This window comes from Lissotriton helveticus, chromosome 3_1, assembly GCF_964261635.1.
Source record: "Lissotriton helveticus chromosome 3_1, aLisHel1.1, whole genome shotgun sequence".
Classification (NCBI taxonomy): Eukaryota; Metazoa; Chordata; class Amphibia; order Caudata; family Salamandridae; genus Lissotriton; species Lissotriton helveticus.
This window is the reverse complement of record NC_136061.1, coordinates 174273250-174296280: the sequence shown is the minus strand read 5'-3', so window position 1 is coordinate 174296280 and position 23031 is coordinate 174273250. Positions and strand designations below refer to the sequence as shown.

The 23031-nt window shown below is 48.0% G+C and overlaps 1 protein-coding gene across 8 annotated transcripts in view; it reads left to right on the top strand.

Moving 5' to 3' along the window:
* Positions 1–23031, top strand: part of MTMR4 (myotubularin related protein 4) — an 856656-nt gene that overhangs the window by 235928 nt on the left and 597697 nt on the right. For all 8 annotated transcript variants that reach the window (XM_078679492.1, XM_078679491.1, XM_078679497.1 and 5 more), the window contains one exon: positions 20835–20951. In XM_078679492.1, coding sequence (XP_078535618.1) covers positions 20835–20951 — 117 coding nt within the window. The remainder of the gene's footprint in view (positions 1–20834; positions 20952–23031) is intronic.

Genomic DNA, 23031 nt, shown 5'->3' with positions numbered 1-23031 from the left:
GAGACAGTGCCTCCTTTTTCTGATAGGCCCTTTGAGGAATATATTTGGGTGTGGATCTGAGGATCTTTATGGTTATGCGGACCGCATTGAGATCGGCATTGAGGGTAACTGGTACTAGCTAGACACTGGCCTGGTCTCTCATCCTAGTGTTGCTGCGGAGGAAAGGGGCTTCCTTGCGATTGTGGTGTGGAGGGCAGCTGAGGTCCTCGTCCTTACCCTGCTCTCCGCAGCACTCCGCTCCGGCTAGAAATACACTTTCCCAGCACTTCGAAGCGCAAAAAAGTCCCAAAACTCTCCAAACTAATTTTGATACCGACTAACATCGTCTCGACTCCATCAGCTCGATTCCGGTCCTCGACGCGGGCCGTTGGGCCTATCCAAGCCGTGAGGCCTACACCTCATTTGAAGGACTTCATTCAAGAGATGCCCCAGGTGTGGAGCAAAGTTTCCGTGCAGTAACCACCACGAGCTCTGCAATCTCTGCTTATTGCCAGAACACGACGAATCCAGCTATACAGCCTGCGCGTCCTTTCGATCCGAGAAAACCATCAGAGATCGGAGGGCCCATTGACACGACATGCAGAGATCAGCTCTGGAACCGGTGGACATCTTCGATGAGGAGGTTCCGCTCGTACCTGAAGAAGATTCCGATCTCCAAATCGTATCAGAGGCAGATGACTCGGATGACTCCATACCATCGGGTCAGTGTATGAGTACTACTGCGCCTGCACCACACACAGCACCCAGACCGAAGGCAAAGGTCATCACTCCGCCTCCAGGGCCCAGTCGCGACCGAAATACCACTTCGACAGCCCCGCCATCGAGCCCGGATCCGAAGAAAATAACTAAGCCTTCCGGTAGCTCAGTACCGAGCAAACTGCACGTGCCGATCCCACCAGCTCCCTCGGCACCGGAACCGAAAGAAGTCTCGGCTCCGAAACCGTCGACTTCTAAAGACAAGGGTACGTAGCCAGCGTCCGACGCCTCGAAGCCGACGTGACCAGCTTCCTCTTCCGACGCGTCAAAGCCCTCGAAACAGCCTATGACACCGAAAACAACACCTTCGGTGCCGTAAACTAGGCCAAAGGACACTGTAACAACTCCTAAGGCTAAAGACAACCCGCAACCTTGTCCGGTACCGAAAAAATCGGCGCCGACAAAGGTTCCACAAGGAGATTAACTTTTTCAGCCAGATCCTCTGCAAAAGAAGATCTGCATTGACCCAAAAACAGGTCATGTGTCCACTACACCACACAAGAAAAGGAAGGCAGATAAAACACCCACACCTGTGGTTCCTGCCAAGAAGAAGGACTCTGCCACATTCCCTATGCACCCTTCTTCACCTATACTTCCTTCTCCCTCCTCTCCTGCTCCTCTTAACAATTCACCACAGATGTCTCCTTCACATTCTCCTTCTTTTATCCTCACACTCATATCAAAATGATGATGAGTATAGTTTAGGAAGAGGGATAGACACAGATTAGCCTTTCCCATTCCCTATAGATGTTACAGACTGGGAGCAGCCAAACCCACAGGATACACCAGATATTCCTGACCCACAGTCCTACCCATCAAAACCTTCTCCCCCAGAGGATAACATTGGTTTTGGGCACCTATTATTGAACAGAGCTGCCATTTACCATGGGGTCACTATGCATTCTAATGAGGCAGAGGAAGATTTTCTATTAGACACATTTGAACGATCTCAAAGATCTGTTCAAATTCTTCCAATGATCAAAGGGGTCATTAAACATGCTCCAGAAAATATTAAAGACCCTGTACGTACTAGGATTTTGAACCCTAGAATTGAGAAAAAATATAGGCCTGCACCTGCAGATCCAACCTACATTAAAGGACAGCTACAATTAGATTCACTAGTTGTGTCAAATGCTAGGAAGAGAGCAAACTCACAAACTTCTGGCGAGGCACCCCCACAGGACAAAGAATCCAAGGTCATAGATGCCTCAGGCAAAAGAATAGCTGCGCAAGCTACCAACATATGGCGTATAGCTAATACACAAGCCCTCCTTTCCCGATATGATAGGGCTCATTATGATCAGTTAGAGAAACTGCTAGAACATCTACATGACCAATATAAAACACAGGCAAATGATCTTATACAAGAAGGCAAGCTTATTTCTAATGCCTCAATCAAGTGCGCACTAGATGTAGCAGATACTGCATCTAGAGCTGTAAATACTAGTGTCGTACTTCGAAGACATGCGTGGCTACGCATTTCAGGGTTTAAACAGGAAGTACAAACCACCATTTAAATCAACCATTTAATCAAATCAATTATTTGGACCAGAAGTAGACACAGCACTTGAAAAAATGAAGAAGGATACAGACACTACTAAATCTATGGGAGCTTTACAGTCCACACAAACCAGAGGTTCCTTTAGTCGCTCCTTCTATAGAGGGGGCTCCAAACAAACTGGTGCAGACAATACAACGTCCTTCAAATCCAACACACAAACATCCTCTAACAAGGGATATTTTAGAGGAGGATATAGAGGGAATAACAACAAAGGAAGAGGTCGGGGTAACAACATTAATCGAACCTCTTCCGCTACAAAACAGTGACTTCCCTCTGCTCCCCCAACAGCATTCCAGTCCTGTGGGGGGTCAGATTAACGCAAATTCCTGCCTGTCTGAAACTCCATCACAACAGACAAGTGGGTAAGACAGATTATCCAGTAGGGCTACTGCCTAGAACTTACAGCAACCCCTCCACACATACCACCCAGGCAACGTCCAATGTCTACAGAACACCTTACTCTGCTCAAACAAGAAGTTCTGTCACTTCTACAAAAGGACGCAATACAAATAGTTCCTTTACAAGAACAAGGAACAGGGGTCTACTTGCTGTATTTTCTAATTCCCAAGAAGGACGGGACACTAAGATCAATTCTCGACCTCAGGCCCCTCAATCATTACATACAATCAGATCCTTTTCATATGATCACTTTACAAGTGCTCCCACTACTGCAACAAGGCGATTTCCTCACAACACTAGACCTGAAGGACGCCTACTTTCACATTCCTATACATCCTGCTCACAGAAAGTATCTAAGGTTTGTACTGGAAGGACAACATTATCAGTTCAAAGTCCTTCCATTCGGAGTGACAACGGCACCACGAGTATTCACAAAGTGCCTAGCATTAGTGGTAGCACATCTCAGGAGACAACAAATACATGTCTTCCCATATCTAGACGATTGGCTCATAAAAGCCAAGTCATCCAATCAGTGTGTTCAACACACACAGCAGACAATTCAAACATTGCACGACTTAGGGTTCACAATCAACTACACCAAGTCGCACCTGCAGCCCTCTCACATTCATCAGTATCTAGGGGCTACAATAAACACGTCTACGGCTCTAGCGTATCCCAGTCCAGCAAGGATACAGAGCATTCAAGCCTTAGTCACAGCCTTTCAACAGCAACAATCTCTGCAAGCCAGAGTGTTCATGAGACTAATAGGCATGATGGCATCTTGCATCTTCATAGTACCATATACAAGACTACAGATACGTCCGTTACAGGAATGTCTAGCACAACAGTGGAACCAGGCTCAAGGTCAACTAACAGACCTGGTGTTGGTAGACAGCCTCACACATCGCTCTCTGCAGTGGTGGAACACCAAAAACTTGACAAAAGGGCGGCCAGTTCCTCGAACCTGTTCCACAACTAGTGCTCACAGCAGACGCATCCCTCATAGGATGGGGAGCCCATCTCCTACATCATGTAACTCAAGGTCAATGGAACAGTCAACAAAAATTGTTCCATATCAACCATCTAGAGCTGCTAGCAATATTCTAAGAACTCAAACCTTTTCAAGTATTAGTACAGAACAAAGCTGTCTTGATCCGGACGGACAACATGACAGCCATGTATTATATACAAAAACAGGGGGGGGGGCACACTCTCTACAACTGTCCCAGCTCGCACAGAACATTTGGATATGGGCCATTCCACAGAACATATATCTGTTGGCAGAGCAACTTCCAGGAGTTCACAATCAGATAGCAGATCGGTTGAGTCGGCAGACACAACAAATTCACGAATGGGAACTACATCCGCAGGTTCTTCAACCATTCTTTCACAAGTGGGGTCATCCAGACATAGATCTGTTCGCCACACACAAACGCAAAATGCCCAACCTTCGCCGTCAGGTTTCCACACCCGCTGTCCAAGGGCAATGCGATATGGATGAACTGGTCAGGCAGATTTGCGTACGCTTTTCCGCCACTACCACTGATACCATTAGTAGTACGCAAGCTCAGACAACAGTCTCTCAAACTAATCCTAGTAGCTCCCACATGGGCACGTCAACCATGGTACACCACACTGCTAGAACTATCTCTAGTTCCACACCAAAAGCTACGACTGACTCAATCCCTGCTAACGCAGAACCATGAAGACACCCAACATCCAGACCCAAATCAACTGAATTTGGCGATTTGGCTCCTGAAGTCTTGGAGTTTGGTTATCTTAACCTACCACCAGACTGTATGAACATTATTAAAGAGGCCAGGAGACCTACTACTAGAGCTTGTTATGCTGCTAAATTGAAAAGATATGCCATTTATTGCAACAATAACCAAATTGATCCCCCGGATGCTTCCATCCAGAATATCATTTGTTAACTTTTACATTTACAAAGGTGTAACTTGGCATATTCATCCATACGCCTACACCTTGGAGCAATTGCAGCATATTTACAAAATAGACAACATCTGTCTCTTTTCAGAGTGCCTGTAATTAAAGCATTTATGGAAGGGTTCAAAAGAATTATCCCTCCTAGGTTGCTACCTTCTCCAGTACCTAGTTCCATATTACCTTCTCCAGTATGGAACCAAAACGTTGTTCTTACAAGACTCATGGGACCCCCTTTTGAGCCTTTACATAAGTGTGAACTGCAATTCCTCACGTGGAAAACAGCTTTCCTTATTGCCATTAACTCTCTTAGAAGAGTAAGTGAAATACAAGCATTTACAATACAAGAACCATTTTTACAACTACATCGTAACAAAGTGGTTTTAAGAACTAATCCAAAATTCCTTCCAAAAGTCATAACTCCTTTTCGTTTAAACCAATCTGTAGAGTTACCTGTGTTTTTCCAAAACCCAGAGTCTGTGGCAGGAAGGGCTCTACACACATCAGATGTTAAAAGAGCTCTTCTCTACTATATAGATAGGACTAAGTCTTTTAGGAAAACAAATCAACTGTTTGTGTCTTTCTCTCCACCTCATAAAGGCAACCCCATCTCTAAAGGTGGGATTGTAAGGTGGATTGTAAAATGTATACAAATATGCTATCAAAAAGCAAAACGTACATTAACAGTTCCTCCTAGAGTGCACTCAACACGCAAACTAGGAGCCTCTATGGCTTTCTTAGGAAACATCCCCCCTAGAGGACATATGCAAAGCAGCAACATGGTCTACAACACACACCTTCACTAAAGACTACTGTGTTGAGGTGCAAGCCAAGCAGTAAGCTGCAGTAGGCCAAGCTGTCCTTAAAACTCTCTTTCAAACCACTGCAAGAGATACAGGTGACCACCGCTAGGGGAGACACTGCTGCACAATCGATGCTAAGTGTACAGTTCGAGGCATGTGGGCTGCTAAATTCATATCTATTGCATAGATCGCCGCCTAGTGTTGGGTCCGGATGATTGCACATTGTTGTCCTGGAAGAGTCTTCGAAGTATCACGAGATAGGTGGCTCCTCCCCCTGGACTACAGTGCGCATGGGCATCGACTCCATCCCCAGATTGTTTTTTTCCGCCATTGGGTTCGGATGTGATTTCGACGTCTCCGTGTCGGAATCGAAAAAGTCTACTCTTTAAGGCCAAAAGGCCTTCGTTACCTGCGTCGATATTGTTTGCGTACGGTCTCGAGCATCTCCGGCTCTTTGAGTCGGAATTCTGCGGAGTCGAGTAACTCTTCGGACATCGAGGCCCTCTCGTCGCAGCAAGACCCCGACGAACTTATCATGGAGCGGAGTCCGTTTAAGTTCTGCCCCGTCTGTGGATCCAAATATCCACATATCGACGTGCATCTAGTATGTAATAAATGCCTCTCACCGGACCACAACGAGGACAACTGCATGGCCTGCTCTAAGTTCAGGTCAAAGAAAATGCTCAAGCTTCGGCGCGCGGTGCGCCTTGAGGCCCAGCGAGCGGCTCCGGCACCCGACGACATATTCGACGACCCCGCAGAAGAAGGCCGAAGCCATCATCTTCAAATTTCACCACCGTCGGCGGAGGTCCAGGCCGATCCCGAAGAACACGTCGAAGGACAGGACCAAGACCTTGAATACGTCGAGGAGGTAGGGGACGACGAAGAAGTTTATGGGGCCGCGGAAGATAGCTCAGAGGAAGAGCTATGCCCCGAAAGTTACATGACTCAGGCTCAGGTCACGGGATCGCCACTCGGCCTTACCCACGACCCTGCACCGCTATCCCCGGCCCCGCCTTCTGGCCCGGCCACGGACACACCAGCGGAGCCGCCATTGCGCGTATCGAAACCGAAACCGAAACCTTCTGAATCGACTACACCAAAGATGGCCGACGTCCCACCAAAAACGAAACCGAAACCATCGGATTCGACAACACCTAAAATGGCCGACGTCCCAACAAAAATATCAAAGCCTGCTCCCTCATCGACTCAGTCGCCCTCCGGCCCTCCGAAGTCGAAGAAAACTGTCGAGTCAACAGCGCAGCAGAAGGTGGCCAAGGACCCGTCCTCTAAGAAGGTTGTCCATCTTGTCTCGAGCATGGTCGCTCCAGCACGTTCCACTAAGGCTGTTGACACGCCTTCGGACACAGCTGCGGCACAGACAAGTAAACACACAGTCGAAGCAAAGTCAACTAAGAGCCACGATCCGAAGGCCGGAGGCACAACGCATCGGCACACGGCTGCCGGGTCTGCAGCAACGGCGTCGGCGCCTAAGCCTACAACGGAGCCAAGAGCCGTTGGAGCTGAAGATTCGTCGGCGGGACACTCGTCGACACCGAGGGCCTCCGACGCTACCGAACATCGCCCGTCGGTTACCAAACCCTCCGCCTCGTTCACAAAACAGGTCACCGACTCCCTCAAACGTATTCGGGAGAAGACTTTGACGTCAACGGCTCCCACGCCGTCGGCTCCGAAACAGGTGGACACACCTGCGAAGACTTCGACCAAGCTTCTCTACACTTTGCCACCTAAGGTGGCACCGAAGGCATTTGCACCCAGATCGGTGCCGAAGATCACTGACACGTCAGCACCCTCGACGCAAAGTGGCCGATCGGATCGACTTCAAGCCTCAGAAGAACAATCTGAGCATTACATCGATGCCGAAACAGGGAAATTGACCCTCTATAAAAAAAAGATCACTTCCCAGCCATTGGAATCCTATGTCATTCCACTAAAAAAGAAGAGGCCGGCACAGGACATTCCTGCCCTTGTTGAACCTATTCAGCCACCACCAAGAAGGAGTCCATCACCTTCCCCAAACCAGTCAGGGGGAGAGGATGACGACCAAGATGAACAGTACAATTTCCCTGCTGATTATGACCCTGAAGGTCAACAGGGGTCATATGACGACACTGGGGACCAAGGAGGTCATCAGGTGGTACAGGATCCACAGGGTTTTGGTGCCCGAACATCACCAACTGAGGATTCCGCAGCATTTAATGCTTTGATAGAGCGGGCCGCAGCAAATCATGATGTGGACATGCATGCTGACCCGGTGGAGGAAGATTTTTTGTTTGACACTTTCTCTGTCTCAGAAAGAACAGTCAAGACACTTCCTATGCTAAAAGGTGTCCTTAAGCATGCCCCAGAGATCTTTAAGGAACCTATCAGGGCGAGAGTGGTGAATCCACGTATTGAAAAAAAATACAGGCCGGCACCTGGAGACCCGGCATATATTCGGGGACAGTTGCCTCTGGATTCGTTGGTGGTCGCCAATGCCCGCAAGAGGGCCAACTCCCAAACAACGGGTGAAGCTCCTCCCCCAGACAAGGAGTCGAAAGTGCTTGAGGCATCAGGCAAAAGAGTGGCTGCGCAGGCTGCCAATATCTGGCGTATATCAAACACACAGGCACTATTGGCACGATACGATAGGGCGCATTACGACACCCTAGAACAGCTCCTTCAACACCTACCTGATGAGTTTAAGGAGGCAGACGAAATGCTCATACAAGAGGGAAAGCTCATCTCAAACGCAGCAATAAAGTGTGCACTTGATGTGGCTGATACAGCGGCTAGGGCGATTAACACTAGCGTCATGTTAAGGCGACAAGCATGGCTTCGCATATCAGGCTTTAAACCTGACATTCAAACAACAATACTCAACCAGCCCGTTAATCCTGACAGACTGTTTGGCCCAGATGTTGACACCACCCTCGAAAAAATAAAAAAGGACAATGAGACTGCTAAGTCCATGGGGGCGCTTCAGTCCCAACAATTCAGGGGGAGCACTTTTCGTCGCTCAGGAGCACGTGGTGTTACCAGAGGACACTTGGGTCAACAGACACAATTCACGAAAGGTGGTGCACAATCCTCGTACCCAAAGCAGGGTAGAGGGGGTTACAGAGGTAACAGTGCCAGGGGCAGAGGAAACAACAACTCCCGTTCCTCTGCCGCCAACAAACAGTGACTCTCTGTCACTGCCCCCCGACCATCCAACACCTGTCGGGGGGAGACTCCAGCAGTTCCTGCCAGTCTGGACATCCATCACCACAGACAGGTGGGTAAGATAGCTTATCCAGTACGGTTATTGTTTGGAGTTAACATCAACTCCACCCACCATTCCCCCAAAACACCGTCCTATGTCGGTAGAGCACTTGCACTTATTGCAGCAGGAAGTTGTGGTGATGCTGCAAAAAGGTGCAATCGAGCTCGTACCAGTTGAGGAGGAAGGCACAGGGGTTTATTCCCTGTACTTCCTTATCCCAAAAAAGGACGGATCCCTCAGACCCATTCTGGATCTATGCCCCCTCAACCTGTATATACTGTCAGAACACTTTCACATGCTTACACTGCAGCAAATTCTTCCCCTGCTGAATCAAGGAGACTTCCTAGCAACCTTGGACCTCAAGGATGCTTATTTCCACATACCACTCCACCCATCCCACAGAAAATACCTCAGGTTCACAATTCAAAACAGGCACTATCAGTTCAAAGTCCTGCCCTTCGGAGTGACCACTGCCCCCAGAGTATTTACAAAATGTCTGGCGACAGTTGCGGCGCACCTCAGGAGGCAGAACATACATGTCTACCCTTACCTAGACGACTGGCTCGTTCAAGCAAAGTTGGAACAACAGTGCGCCGCGGACATGTCCCACACCATTCACCTCCTTCACAGTCTGGGGTTCTCGCTAAACTACCCAAAGTCGCACCTTCAACCAGCCCATGTGCGGCAGTATCTAGGCGCGACAATAAATACCCTGACTGCTATGGCTTAGCCAAACCCAGTCAGGATCGACAACATTCAGTCGCTGATCCAGAGGTTCAGACCGCAACACTCCCTGCCAGCGAAAGTGTTCATGCAGTTGATAGGCATGATGGCCTCCTGCATCTTCATAGTCCCGCACGCGAGGTTGCACATGCGTCCGCTCCAAGAATGCTTGGCAAATCAGTGGACACAGGCTCAAGGACAACTGACAGACCTAGTGTTGGTGACCGGTCGGGCATACAACTCTCTGCATTGGTGGAATCCACACAACCTTTGCAAGGGACGACCGTTCCAAGAGCCTGTGCCACAGATTATCCTAACAACGGACGCATCTCTCCAAGGGTGGGGAGCTCATGTGCTCCACTACACGGTGCAGGGACTGTGGTCAACGCAGCAACAAAAGATGCACATCAACTACCTGGAATTGATGGCAATCTTCATGGCGCTCAAGTCCTTCAAAGTACACCTGTGCAACAAGGTCTTGTTGATCCGGACGGACAACATGACAGCCATGTACTACATCCAAAAGCAGGGAGGCACTCACTCGCCACAGCTGTCTCATCTGGCTCAGGGCATGTGGAAGTGGGCCATTCAGAGGAACATTTTCCTCATGGCAGAACACCTCCCGGGCAAGGACAATCAGATGGCGGATCTGCTCAGCAGATACAGCCATCAAATGCACGAGTGGGAGATACATCCATCAGTACTCCACCCGTACTTCCAGCAGTGGGGTCATCCAGAGATAGACCTGTTTGCCACAAAGGAAAACGCAAAATGCCAAAGCTTTGCCGCCAGGTTCCCTCACCCGGAATCGCAAGGGAATGCGATATGGATGAACTGGTCAGGCAAATTTGCGTACGCTTTTCCCCCAGCGCCTCTCATTCCGCTGGTGGCAAGAAAGCTAAAGCAACACTCGATGACACTCATCCTGGTTGCTCCAACGTGGGCACGCCAACCATGGTACACCACGTTTCTAGAACTTTCCGTGGTACCGCATCAAAGGCTGCATCTCTCCCCAAGCCTCTTGACGCAGGACCATGGCGACATTCAGCATCCAGATCCGCAACAGCTCAACCTGGCGATCTGGCTCCTGAAGTCCTAGAGTTTGGCTACCTCAACCTGCCTCCGGAATGCATGGATATCATACGGGAGGCAAGAAAGCCCACTACCAGAGCTTGCTATGCAGCAAAATGGAAGCGGTTTGTCATTTACTATACAGAACATAACATCAACCCGCTAGATGCATCCATTCCTAACATCATCTGCTATTTGTTACATCTTTACAAATGCAATCTAGCGTACGCTTCCATTCGGATACACTTATCCGCCATAGCGGCTTATCTCCAGAACAGGCAGCATCTCTCTGTTTTCAGGGTGCCTGCCATTAAAGCCTTCCTGGAGGGACTGAAAAGAGTCATTCCTCCAAGGACACCACCAGCTCCAGTGTGGAACCTCAATGTGGTCCTCACTAGGATGATGGGCCCACCTTTTGAGCCACTGCACTCCTGCGAAATTCAGTTTCTAACATGGAAAGTGGCTTTTCTCATTGCTATTACATCGCTCAGACGTGTTAGTGAGCTGCAAGCGCTCACAGTCCAGGAGCCATTCATACAAATTCATTCCAACAGGGTAGTGCTACGCACTAACCCCAAATTCCTTCCAAAGGTGGTGTCAGTTTCATATCAACCAAACTATTGACCTGCCCGCATTCTTCCAAAACCCACAAACAGTAGCGGAAAGAATGCTTCATACATTGGACGTTAGGAGGGCGTTGATGTACTACATTGACAGAACACAACCCTTTAGGAAAACACAACAACTTTTTGTTGCCTTCTCAGCACAGCACAAAGGCAACCCTATTTCCAAGGCAGGAATAGCCAGATGGATTGTTAAGTGCATTCAGATCTGTTATCTAAAAGCTAAACGTACTTTAACAATACCCCCAAGGGCGCACTCCACACGCAAGTTGGGGGCCTCCATGGCTTTCCTAGGGAACATCCCTTTGGAAGACATTTGTAGAGCAGCCACATGGTCTACACCGCACACATTTACCAAACATTACTGTGTCGATGTGCATTCCAAACAGCAAGCAGCTGTAGGACAGGCTGTTCTCAAGACACTCTTTCAGACTTCTGCAGCTGGCACGGGCAACCGCCCTTAATGGAGGGACTGCTATGTATTCTATGCAATAGATATGAATTTAGCAGCCCACATGCCTCGAACTGAATATGCTACTTACCAGTATGCATCTGTTCTTGGCATGTAGGGCTGCTAACATTCATATCGCCCGCCCTACTCCCCGGTGCCCGTAGCGGCTGCAGATGCTCTCTTGCATTCAATCATTAGCATGGACATCCTTTACACTATTTCACTCCATCTCTGCCACAATGGCTAAAAACAATCTGGGGATAGAGTCGATGCCCATGCGCACTGTAGTCCAGGGGAGGAGCCACCTATCTCGTGATACTTCGAAGACTCTTCCAGGACAACAATGTGCAATCATCCGGACCCAACACTAGGCGGCGATCTATGCAATAGATATGAATGTTAGCAGCCCTACATGCCAAGAACAGATGCATACTGGTAAGTAGCATATTCAATCTGCAGCTTATATGCCTCGAACGGAAAATGCTACTTACCAGTATGCATCTGTTCTTAGCATGTAGAGCTGCAGAGTTGTACACGCCCTCCCGCCTCCCGGGACCTGTATCTGTTCCAGTTTTATCTTACTTGGATGCACACGCATAGACATCTTTTTACTTTACTTCTCCTAACTCCATCATTTCCCATCATGGCGAAAAAGCAATCTAATGATGGAGCCGATGCCCATGCTCACTATCGTACAAGGGAGGAGTCACCTATCTCGTGACTACAAAGACTTCTTCCAAGACAACAACAACATGCAATCATTCGAGCCCAACACCAGGTGGCGATCTAATGCTAAGTGTACAACTCTGCAGCTCTACATGCCAAGTGAAAAGCTGTGAAAAGTTTTTAAGTGTGGAGTTGGGAAATCTATGAAACCCTTTAAAACTGTAACTAAATAACAAAAATGCTTGTACTAACCTGTTCACAGGAAATGTCCCAGTGCAGTATCCTGGTATACTGCACTGTGTAAGAAAAGTAATGAAAAATGTCCTAGCTAACGTAACAGGAAGTTTCAATTCTATTAAGGACTCGGAGGCGAGTATTATGCTGACACTTTCTATGCTTTATTGCACAGCAGCCATCTTAAAACACAACATAGACAACATTTCCTAAACACCCTTGGGAAAAATGGTTGAAAAAACAAAACCAAAAAGGGACAACATATCCCTCAGTCCATAATGTCCAATCATAACTCAGGAACCCTCTCCTAGTCCGTCCTTGCTGCCCTGCTCCTCCTCTTTCTTTGCAACGAAGCGCCGTCAGTCCATTCAGGAATCCTGTTTTCCGGAATCTGATCCTGAAAAACCAAAGAATACATGAGGACGTAAGCCCCGAAAGATGAAGCAAACCAACTACAAAAATGATACAGGGCAACATCAGTAACCCTGAATGCTGCCTTCATCCAGGTGGTGCAAGGTCTCTTCTGCGACTGGTGAGAACCTTGGTTAGATCTATTCTCCACTGCCATGAAAGAGCAATGTCAGCACTTCTGCACTTTGATGTTCTCAAGGCGGCACTCTCTAGGAGACTCATTTAGACTCAGGTGGGACCCTGGTCTCCTGTACCTCTTTCAGCTGATACCACTTATGCCTGAGTTCTGAAGAACATGAGGAGTAGAGGTAGAGGAATCCCCCTAGACAGATTTGTGTATTAATGCACCTCTGTAAGCTGGGTGGTGGGACATGAGAGAGAGCAACTGGATCCCCCAGTACACTTCAAAGGGTGGTACTAGTTTCAGAGAGGGGTCTCAAAGAAGGGACCTGGGCACATCTCAGGAAGGAGATGGAGCTCATAAGAGGGTTCTAAATAGTATGGGCGAGACCCGGTCTAACCTTTTGATACACATTTCACTGTGACTGAAATCCATGTGTGAACTCCTAGCCACTCCCATGGCCTGTGTTGTGCAGCTGTCTGAAGGAAGAGACGGCAGATGAGTGGACACTTCATAGGAAAGCAGAACGCCAACATAATCTTCAGAGACTCAGACTCTAAATCATAATTAGTGTTTAGAAATGGACTATAAAAAAGGGAGCTTGAGAACCCTAAAATCGTCAACTATCAAGCATCCAGTCTCACTGTGCAAGGAGAAGAAGCTCTGCAAGACTTCTGCATGTGGCCAGGGCTGGAGACCAAGACCTGCTAGTCTCCCAGCTGTATGAGCAGCAATCGTTCCCGTGTCCTACGGGTCATCACCCGTGTACAATGAGGATCAGGCGACCCCGTATGCTAGGAGATGCCTAAAGTGAAGAGATTGCCATACTGAGAGGGCAGTATCATATGTGTGGTGGATAGCTGGAAACCCCGATTTTCAGGAGTGGCCATGGTGGAGAGACTGCCATGCAGAGTGGGCTGTATGCGGGCAAAGGAATGACAAGACAGTAATCTCATCAACGAGCCCGAGCAGGCTATAGACTACCCAAACAGATTTCTCAAGGAGGCTTGCCCTACTTGAGTATCGGCCCTGGAATCAGATTCGAGACAGTAATGCCTCGTAAAGGTATGAACTGATTTCCAGGTTGCAGCCTTGCATATTTCTGACATCGGAATGTCATGTAAGAAAGCTACTGTAGCGGCTTTCCCTCTAGTGGAATGCGCTTTGGGTGACACCAATAAAGGCTTGCCTGCAAGCTGATAGGCCAATTTAATGCAAGAGACAATCCATCTGGAGATGGACCTCTTGGCCGCTGGAAAACCTGTCCTCATTGAACCATAGTTCACAAACAGTTGATCCGTTTTCCTGATCCCTTTAGTCTTTTCCAAATGGAACTGGAGCACTCTCTTAAGATCCAAGGAGTGCAGTGACCGCTCAGCTGGGGTCGTAGGATTTGGAAAAAAACGAAGGGAGGGAAATGGACTGATTTATATGAAAATCAGAAACCACTTTAGGCAAGAAAGATGGATGAGCCCTTAGGACCACTCTATTGTGGTGGAAAACAGTATATGGTTCCTTCGCACAGAGCGCTTGTATCTCGCTTACTCTGCGCACTGAGGTAATCGCCACCAAAAAGGCCGCCTTCCAAGAGAGATGTTGTAAAGAGGCCTTGTGGATGGGCTCGAAAGGAGGTGACATTAACCTGGATAGAACCAGGTTCAATTCCCAAGGAGGAGAAGGATTTCGCACAGGGGGATACACTTTTTTCAACCCCTGGAGGAAGTCCTTAACCACCGGAACCTGAAAGAAAGAGATCTGATCAGGTGATTTCCTGTACGCTACTATGGCTGACAAATGCACTCTAATGGAAGCATATTTCAAACCAGAAGTTGCCAAGGAAAGGAGGTATGGCAGGATTACCTCCTCCTGCCCTTTAGTCGGATCTAAGTGATGATCCCTACACCATATGTAAAACCTTTTCCACTTGAACGCATAAGACGCTCTCGTGGAAGGTCTCTTAGCCTCCTTTAAAATGTGCATACATTCGGGAGGCAGGTTCAGATGCCCATATTGCAGGACTTCAGGTGCCATGCTGTCAGGTTCAGTGATGAGAGGTTGGGATGTAGTATCCTCCCGTTCATCTTGCTCAACAGATCCGGTTTGCAAGGAAGTCGTCTGTGTGGACACACAGACAGATGCAGCAGGTCCGGGTACCACCACTGTCGTGGCCAATCCGGAGCTATCAAGATCATCTCCATGTCCGACCTGAGGAGCTTGGAGACTACCTTCGGAATCAGAGGCAGGGGAGGAAACGCGTAAGCAAATGTTCCCGACTAATCCATTAGGAGAGCGTTCCCCTGCGTCCCTGGCCGGTGGAATCTGGACGCGAAGGCGTGGCATTTTGCGTTTTCTTCATCCGCAAACAAGTCTATGGCTGGACGACCCCAACAACGAAAAAGCTCTTCTACCACTTCGTCGTTTAGCACCCAGTCTGGCTGATCTTCGAAGTGCCTGCTGAGTGCGTCTGCTTGGGTGTTTAACTCGCCTGGAAGGTGCACCGCCACCACTGAAAGGTTTCGAGAGAGAAGCCAGTGCCAGATGGTTTGAGCCTCCCAGGAGAGAGGGCGTGACCGTGTGCCTCCTTGTTTGTTCAGATAGAACATGGTGGTTGTATTGTCTGTCTGAACTAAGATTGAGTTGGACACGATCGCTGGAAGAAAAGCTTTGAGAGCTAGAAACACCGCTCTGAGTTCCAGCATGTTTATGTGGTACGTCCGCTCCTGTGCAGACCACTGACCCTGAATCTGAAGGGGGCCCATGTGCGCTCCCCAGCCTTGTAGAGAAGCATCTGTCACTATAGACTGGGTTGGTAGTGGCTGGTGAAACGGCACTCCCACTAGCACATTCCTCGTCCGAGTCCACCATTTGATGGCATCCTTCGCTGCTTGGGAAAGAACGATCCGATCTTCCCAATGCCCTGTCGCCTGGTCCCACTGGTCCTCGAGAGCCTGTTGTAGAGGCCGCATTCTCAGCCTGGCGTTCGGGATGAGAAAAATGCAGGACGCCATGGAACCCAGCAGGGAGGCTACCTGCAGGACTGTTGGAAGCCGAGAGACTAATAGAATCCCACACTTCTGCCTCATGGAAAAAAGTCTCTCCTCCGAAGGAAACGCTTTTCCCAATTTTGTGTCCAGAACGGAGCCTAGGTAGTGGATGGACTGTGTCGGCCGCTGGACTGACTTCTCCAAGTTCACATGGAGACCGAGCCTGTGCAATTGGTGTAGGCAAAGTTGCAGATCGTGCGCTACCTGTACCGGAGACGGGCCTTTTAGGAGCCAGTCGTCCAGGTATGGGTAGATGAAGAGTCCCTTTTTGTGAAGAAAAGCCGCCACCACTGCCATGCATTTGGTGAAGACTCGTGGTGCGGACTTGAGTCCGAAGGGTAGCACCTTGTACTGGTAGTGTTTGTTTCCTACGACAAACCTCAAGTATTTGCCCTGCTGCAGAGCAATCGGAATGTGAAAATATGCATCTTGCAGATCCACCGAACACATCCAATCTCCGGCTTGAAGATGTGGGCATATTTGGTGAAGAGCTAACATGCAGAACTTTTCTCTGATGATGACTTTGTTTAGGAGACGCAAATAGAGTATAGGTCTGAACTTGTCCTCCTGATCTTTTTTGGGGACAAGAAAGTATCTGGAGTAGACTCCCTTTCCTCTTTGAGAGGGAGGAACGGCCTCTATAGCTCTTTTTTGTAGAAGGACTGCCACCTCTCTTCGGAGCAAGCTCAGCTGGTGAGGGCAAGAGTTCTTTGGAGGAATGCCTTTCGGGAGCGCACGGAAACGAAGCCTGTATCCATTGCGCAGTATATTCAGCACCCACTGATCTTTCGTCATGCTGACCCACTCTGCCAGGTGTTGTGAAGCACTTCCTCCCACTGGAGTGGGTAACGGCGCCAGAGGAAGCCACTGATCAAGCCTTTCCTCCTCTCGTGGTGGTAGAGGACTGCTGGTGACCTCCTCTACCTCTATTGGATTTGCCTCGGAACTGGGATTTTCCTTGGTTCTTATTCTGGGACCACTGAGGGGTTTGAACCCTCTGTTGAGCCCCTCTCCCCCTGTTGGTCTTAAAGCGGCGTTTGAACTCTTTTTTTCTTCTCCAAACCCACCGCTTTCACCGTATCCAATTCAGTCTTCATACAGGTCATCTCTTCGTCAGCATGCTCACCGAAGAGGGAGGAACCCGAAAAGGGAAGATTAAGGATGCGATGCTGAGCATCCGGCTTCAGCCCTGTGAGGCGCAACCAAGCCGACCTCCTGGCACAAACCCCATGTGAGTAGGATTGTGCCGCAAGCACTGCACCGTCCGCTGCTGTCCTTATCAACTGGTTCGCCACCAAACATCCTTCTGTCATAGTTTCTTCGAAGTCCTTCTGGTCTTCCTTTGGCAGTTTGGACTTGAACCTCTCCATGGAGTCCCATAAGGCTCTGTCGTATCTACCCAGCAGTGCGGCCGCACTGGAGACCTTCAGCGAGGAGGCAGCTGAATTGCAAACTTTGCGACCCCACGAATCCTGAGATTTGCTGTCCTTATCTGGTGGGACTGAAGAGGAAGCAGCAACTGCATGCGTCTTCCTCGCCGCTGCCACTATCACAGAGTCCTGGAGGGTCAGATTTTACAGAAACTGGGTCAGAAGAAGCCGGTTTGTATTTCTTTTGTATGCGGGCTGGAACCGCTCTGATGGCTGCCGGGGTTAGGAAAACGTCCTTGACCGGATCCATAATCCCCGGGACTAAAGGCAGCAGTGGACGAGAGATAGATTTTTTTGTGCAAAGTTTCAAAAATGACTGTCGTAGTAACCTGGGGGACAGACATTTCAATGCTCAGCTTCTGAGCTCCTCTTTGCAGGACATCCAGATAAGTGCCGATGTCATCGACTGGAGAGGATCTGGAAGTAGGACTATCCGTCAACGTGGGAGAGTAATCCCTCTTGGAAGACCTGGTCGAAGAAGTAGAGGAAGTAGACGGAGTTCTTCGATGTTTATGGTGAGCACCGTGCCTCCTCTCACGTGACCTTCTTGGGTGCTATTCCCTTCTAGGAGAGCGAGATCTAACCGGATCCTGTCTTCTTGGTGAACGAGATCTGACAGGATCTTCTCTGGGAGATCGGGATCTCACCGGATTTTCCCTTCTGGGAGAGTGAGATCTGATTGGTCTTCTCACAGGTGATTTTCTGGGAGGACTATGCCTGTCCACTTTATCCACCAGTCTCGGGAGAGGAGATCTGTGCTGAGGACTGGCGTACTCATGCATACGTTTGGTAGCCCCTGAATCTCGCCAATGGTCCAATGACTTATACCATCTGGGAGACAGTCTGACCTCTACAGCCGAAGGATCTGGCTGACTCACAGGAGATCCGAGGACAGGACTTCTGGACCTTGAAGATGTTGTTGAGGAGCCAGAAGACTGTGAAGTAGAATGGCGAGAAGCTGACTCCGTAACCATGATCACAGAGTTGTTTGACGACAATCGAGCCCTTTCCGAATGTCTCGACGTCGAACGTTCTGGCGTCGTCCGTTTTTCTCTCGACGCTGAATGCTTTCGGGGAGTCGGTGGATCCAGCAATCTCGACCTCAAATGCCTCGACGGCGATCGATGCGAGGATCTATGATCTCTCGACGTCGAGCGGTGATGACCAGCCGTCAACGGAGCCCTCTGTCTCGACGTCGAACGGCGATGACCAGCCGTCGACGGAGGCCTCTGTCTCGACGACGGAGCCCTCTGTCTCGACGTCGAACGACGATGACCAGCCGTCGATGGAGCCCTCTGTCTCGACGTCGAACGGCAATGACCAGCCGTCGACGGTGCCCTCTGTCTCGACGTCGAATGTCTGTGCGACGACGGCGGAGGGGTATTGGTCACCCTCGACGCTGAACGTTGACGAAACGTCGACGGAGACTGTGTCCTCGACGCCGATCGACGTTTTGCTGTCGACGGCGGAGGGGTCTTGGTCCTCGACGCTGAACGTCGTTTTTTAGACGACGGCGGAGGGGTCACACTTCTCGACGCCGGTCGCCGCCTGGATGACGACGGCGGAGGAGTGACCTCCCTCGACGCCGATCGTCGCCCGGTTGACGACGGCGGAGGGGCCTTGGATCTCGACGCCGACCGTCGCCCGGTTGACGGCAGCGGAGTCACATTTCTCGACGCCGGTCGTCGCCCGGTTGACGACGGCGGAGGGGATTTCGACGACGGAGCGGGATCCTTCGACGTCGTCGACGTACCTGGTCTTCTTTTCGACGGCGAGCCCGCCGTCGACTGTAGTTTTGACGATGAATGACCCACCGGTGGCTCTTTCCTCAGCGCCAAGCCTGACGCTGAAGCTGAAGGGTGAGAAGACTTCTCTTTTGAAGATGTTCTAGCCTTCTTGGAGCCCTTCTTCACCGGAGCCCTTCCTCTGGATGACCTGTGAGCCAGGCCATAGATGCAAATTCTCTCCCTGTCTTTGAGAGTTCTTCCTGACAGGTGCTCGCAGTGAGGACAGGTGCCTGGATCATGTTCTTCAGGCAGACACAGGATACAAACGTCGTGATTGTCTCATTTTGCCTTCTTGTTGCCACAAGAAGGGCATTTGTCAAAAAGTGAAGGCATTTCAGCTGAAAATGCTCACTAAACTGACTAAAAAAGACAGTTTATTACTTGACTCGATGTAAAATGTCAAAGTAATTAGAAAAAGTTGTTAAGATGAAGTAATTTTCTGTCAGAAAACAGAAAATTAGTGGAGCTGTTACCAGGATCCTTACTGAAGAGCCGGAAAGAACAACTGACCTAACTGTCACCCCTGAGGCATGATGGGATACCGGGGGTCATGGGTGCCTTAAAGGCACGTTGTCAGTTTTTTTGTATACAGCTACAGGTTAGCTTTTCAGTCTTTTTAGACTGTGTGTTTGCAATGCAGCCTGGGAGCTTTCTATGCTTTCAGGGTGTTATAAGAATTTCTGCTGCTGCCTAAGCATTAAAACAGTTTCTAAACAATCTTTTGTGTTGTTTCTTATGTTTCTAATGCATATTATTCATGTATGGTGGAAATTCTTCACAGCATATTCCAGCTCTGATGTGATTTGGCTGCTATTTCATGTTTTTTATATATATATATATATATATAAGTATATATATATGTGAGGCACATATAATGTAGTGTTTCCGGGGTCCCGCGCATGGGCGGGAATATTCTAATGCTTATGACTATTGATGAGGATCCCCTGGAAGAGAACCCCTGCTTACCCCATGGCCCTCTGAACGGGTTCTGACAAAGGCCTACATATGGGAGACTTAATATTTGAATGGAAGGTTTAGGGCTGTTGATGTTTTTTTCCGGTTGAATTTGCCGTTTAAAACTGCCAGTCATGTTCACTTATAGCCAGCCCAATGCTCCTTACCCTTGCTTGGTTACAGCAGCCTTATCTTAAAAGTTGGACACTGTTGGTAAACACCCACAGTCCAACATGAAAACACCTTAAGTGAGACTCTGGCATTGAGACCCACCAAAATAAAAGTTCATGAACCTGGTAAGCAAAAAATCCTGAGGCACTCAATGGTCTGAACCCATTTATGGCAAACACGTATGGTGAACGGACTGGTCTCAAGTGACCAGTTTTAACACTTCAGAGTCTGTACAAATGTGCTAATTTTCAATTTTCAAAAAACAAAAATGTTGAAACATTATCCTTAAAGTTTCCTAGTCAATCTTCTATTTGTTCTGACCGTGAAGATGGATACAAACGTATTGTTCTCTTTGAAGTCTGCAATTTGGTGTGGGCTACACTTTTCCTTACTAATCTCATGCACTTTTGTTCTCAAAAGGTCCCATTTCCGGTGCTGCAGGGAGAGGGTGTTGAATATCTTGGACGAGCTGATGATGCAATCATTGCAGTCTCTAACTATAGGCTTCATATCAAGTTTAAGGACTCTGTGATTAACGTAAGTTACTAAAATGTACTTCTTCCTCGTAATTGGGTGAGTGATATGTAATGGCATAATTTTAAGAACTACATTGTTATGTTATGTTAATTAGAACTTGTAGAACGCTCGTTCACCTACAGGTTTCTTGGCACTGGATATTGTACTTTCATTAGGGGTGACTAGTTAGAAAGGTCCAGGTCTAACTATAAGCTTAACTGAAGAGCCAGGTCTTCAGCATCTTCCTAAAGCAAAGAAGGTCTGACTCGAGTCTCAATTGGGGTGGCAGAGCATTCCAGATTTTAGGTCCTAGTACTGAGAAGCGAGACCCTCCTGTTCTTTTGCGTCTGAAGTCTGGTACCTCTAATAAGTTCATGTGCATGGATCTTAAAGTACGGTGGGGGTGTACTTATGAATTTTTGAGGAAATGTACTTTGGCTCAGTCCCGTGTAAGTCTTTAAACAGGAAACAGCCGGTTTTAAACATGGAGCGCTGCTCCACTGGGAGCCAGTGCAGCTCTTTTAGCAGCGGCTTAATGTGATATCGTCTGCCTTGTTGGTATATAATTCTGGCTGCTTTATTTTGTATTAGCTGCAGACGATGTATCTGGTTTTGCTGAAGGCCTAGGTATATTGGGTTGGCATAATCAATTACTGGTAGGATCAGGGAAATGATGATTTGAATACACGCCTCTGTGCTGAAGATTCTTCTGATTTTCTCCAGTTTTCGCAATTGAAAGAAAGAAAGGCGGAAGTGACCGCTTCAATCTGCGTGTTCATGTTAAGAACTGAGTCCAAGTGTATGCCTATGCTTTTTATCGAGTTTTTTTTGCAAGGGGGAGCCTAGCTCATTGGCCCAGTGGGCGGGGGACCAATGCTGAAATGTATTGTTTGGGATGATGATTTCCATTTTTTCATTGTACACCTGAGCTTATAGCTGCATGGGATATATATATATAGCAAGATCAAAAGAACTTTCTATTAATAAAGTAGATCCTTGGAATTATCATTAAATGTTATTCATATGAACTTTGATAATAGATGAGAACCGCACACAGTCCGATAGTTATTGGTTACACTGTAGAACTTGTTTGAACTTCATTTTACACTAAAATACCATTTCCTCTACACTAAATTAATAATGGCAATTCTGGTCCTCCTTGACACACAGCTCCCTAACGACAATTTATGCATTAAGATCTCTTCAATAAGACAGACCAAGCTGCATCCTGTCGAGTCACTGTTTTCCCTTGCTTACCCAATCTATTTGCTAAATATGGAGTTTGAGGAGCTGTGGATGAAGATTCTGATAGCTGGTTAAACATTTTGTTCAGTATCCCAAACCAGAAATCTCCGACAGGGAAGCTTTCCTATACCTCAGTGACTACCAAGTCTCAAGATACAAGTCTTAGGGTAAATGGAAAACCTTTTCTGCCAATTTTTTTTTTTTAATTCTGGTAATTTCCAGTCTCTTCATACAGATTCTAGGGACTTAAGTATCTGTTAGCTTCCCTTAGAGATGGTACTTTTTTTATAGTCATTACAAGATTTTTCATCAAAGTTCATGAACGCTGACATTTCTCAGTCAGTCTTGGATTCCTAATTTTTTTTTTAGAAGTATTGCTTTCCAAAAATACTTATAAATCTTGCCCATTTTAAACCTTTACTTTTTTGTAACAAGAAAATGTAAAATTAGATACACAGGCTCTCTGTAATTTGCCCAGTAATAATTCTGTTTTTTAAATTGGAAAATTTAAAGGGAGAATCTTCACTGACAGATGATTTGAGTCATTCATGGTGGCTAAGCTACTTCAAAGTCCTCCAGTGAACTGTAATATAATGTTCGAGGCATGTGTGCTGTAGATACACATGCTTTGCATACTCCTGCCATCTCGTGTTGGATGCGGATGTTTGCAAGTTGTCTTTCTTCGAAGAAGTCTTTCCAGTTAAGATGGTAAGGTGACTCCTCCTTTTGATGATAGTGCGCATGGGCTTCAACTCCATTGTTAGTTTTTATCCGCCATCCGGTTCGGACGTGTAGTGCTGCGCTCCGGAACTGTTCTTCAGGTTAGCCTCGGTCACTCTACCCTCAATGGTATTGT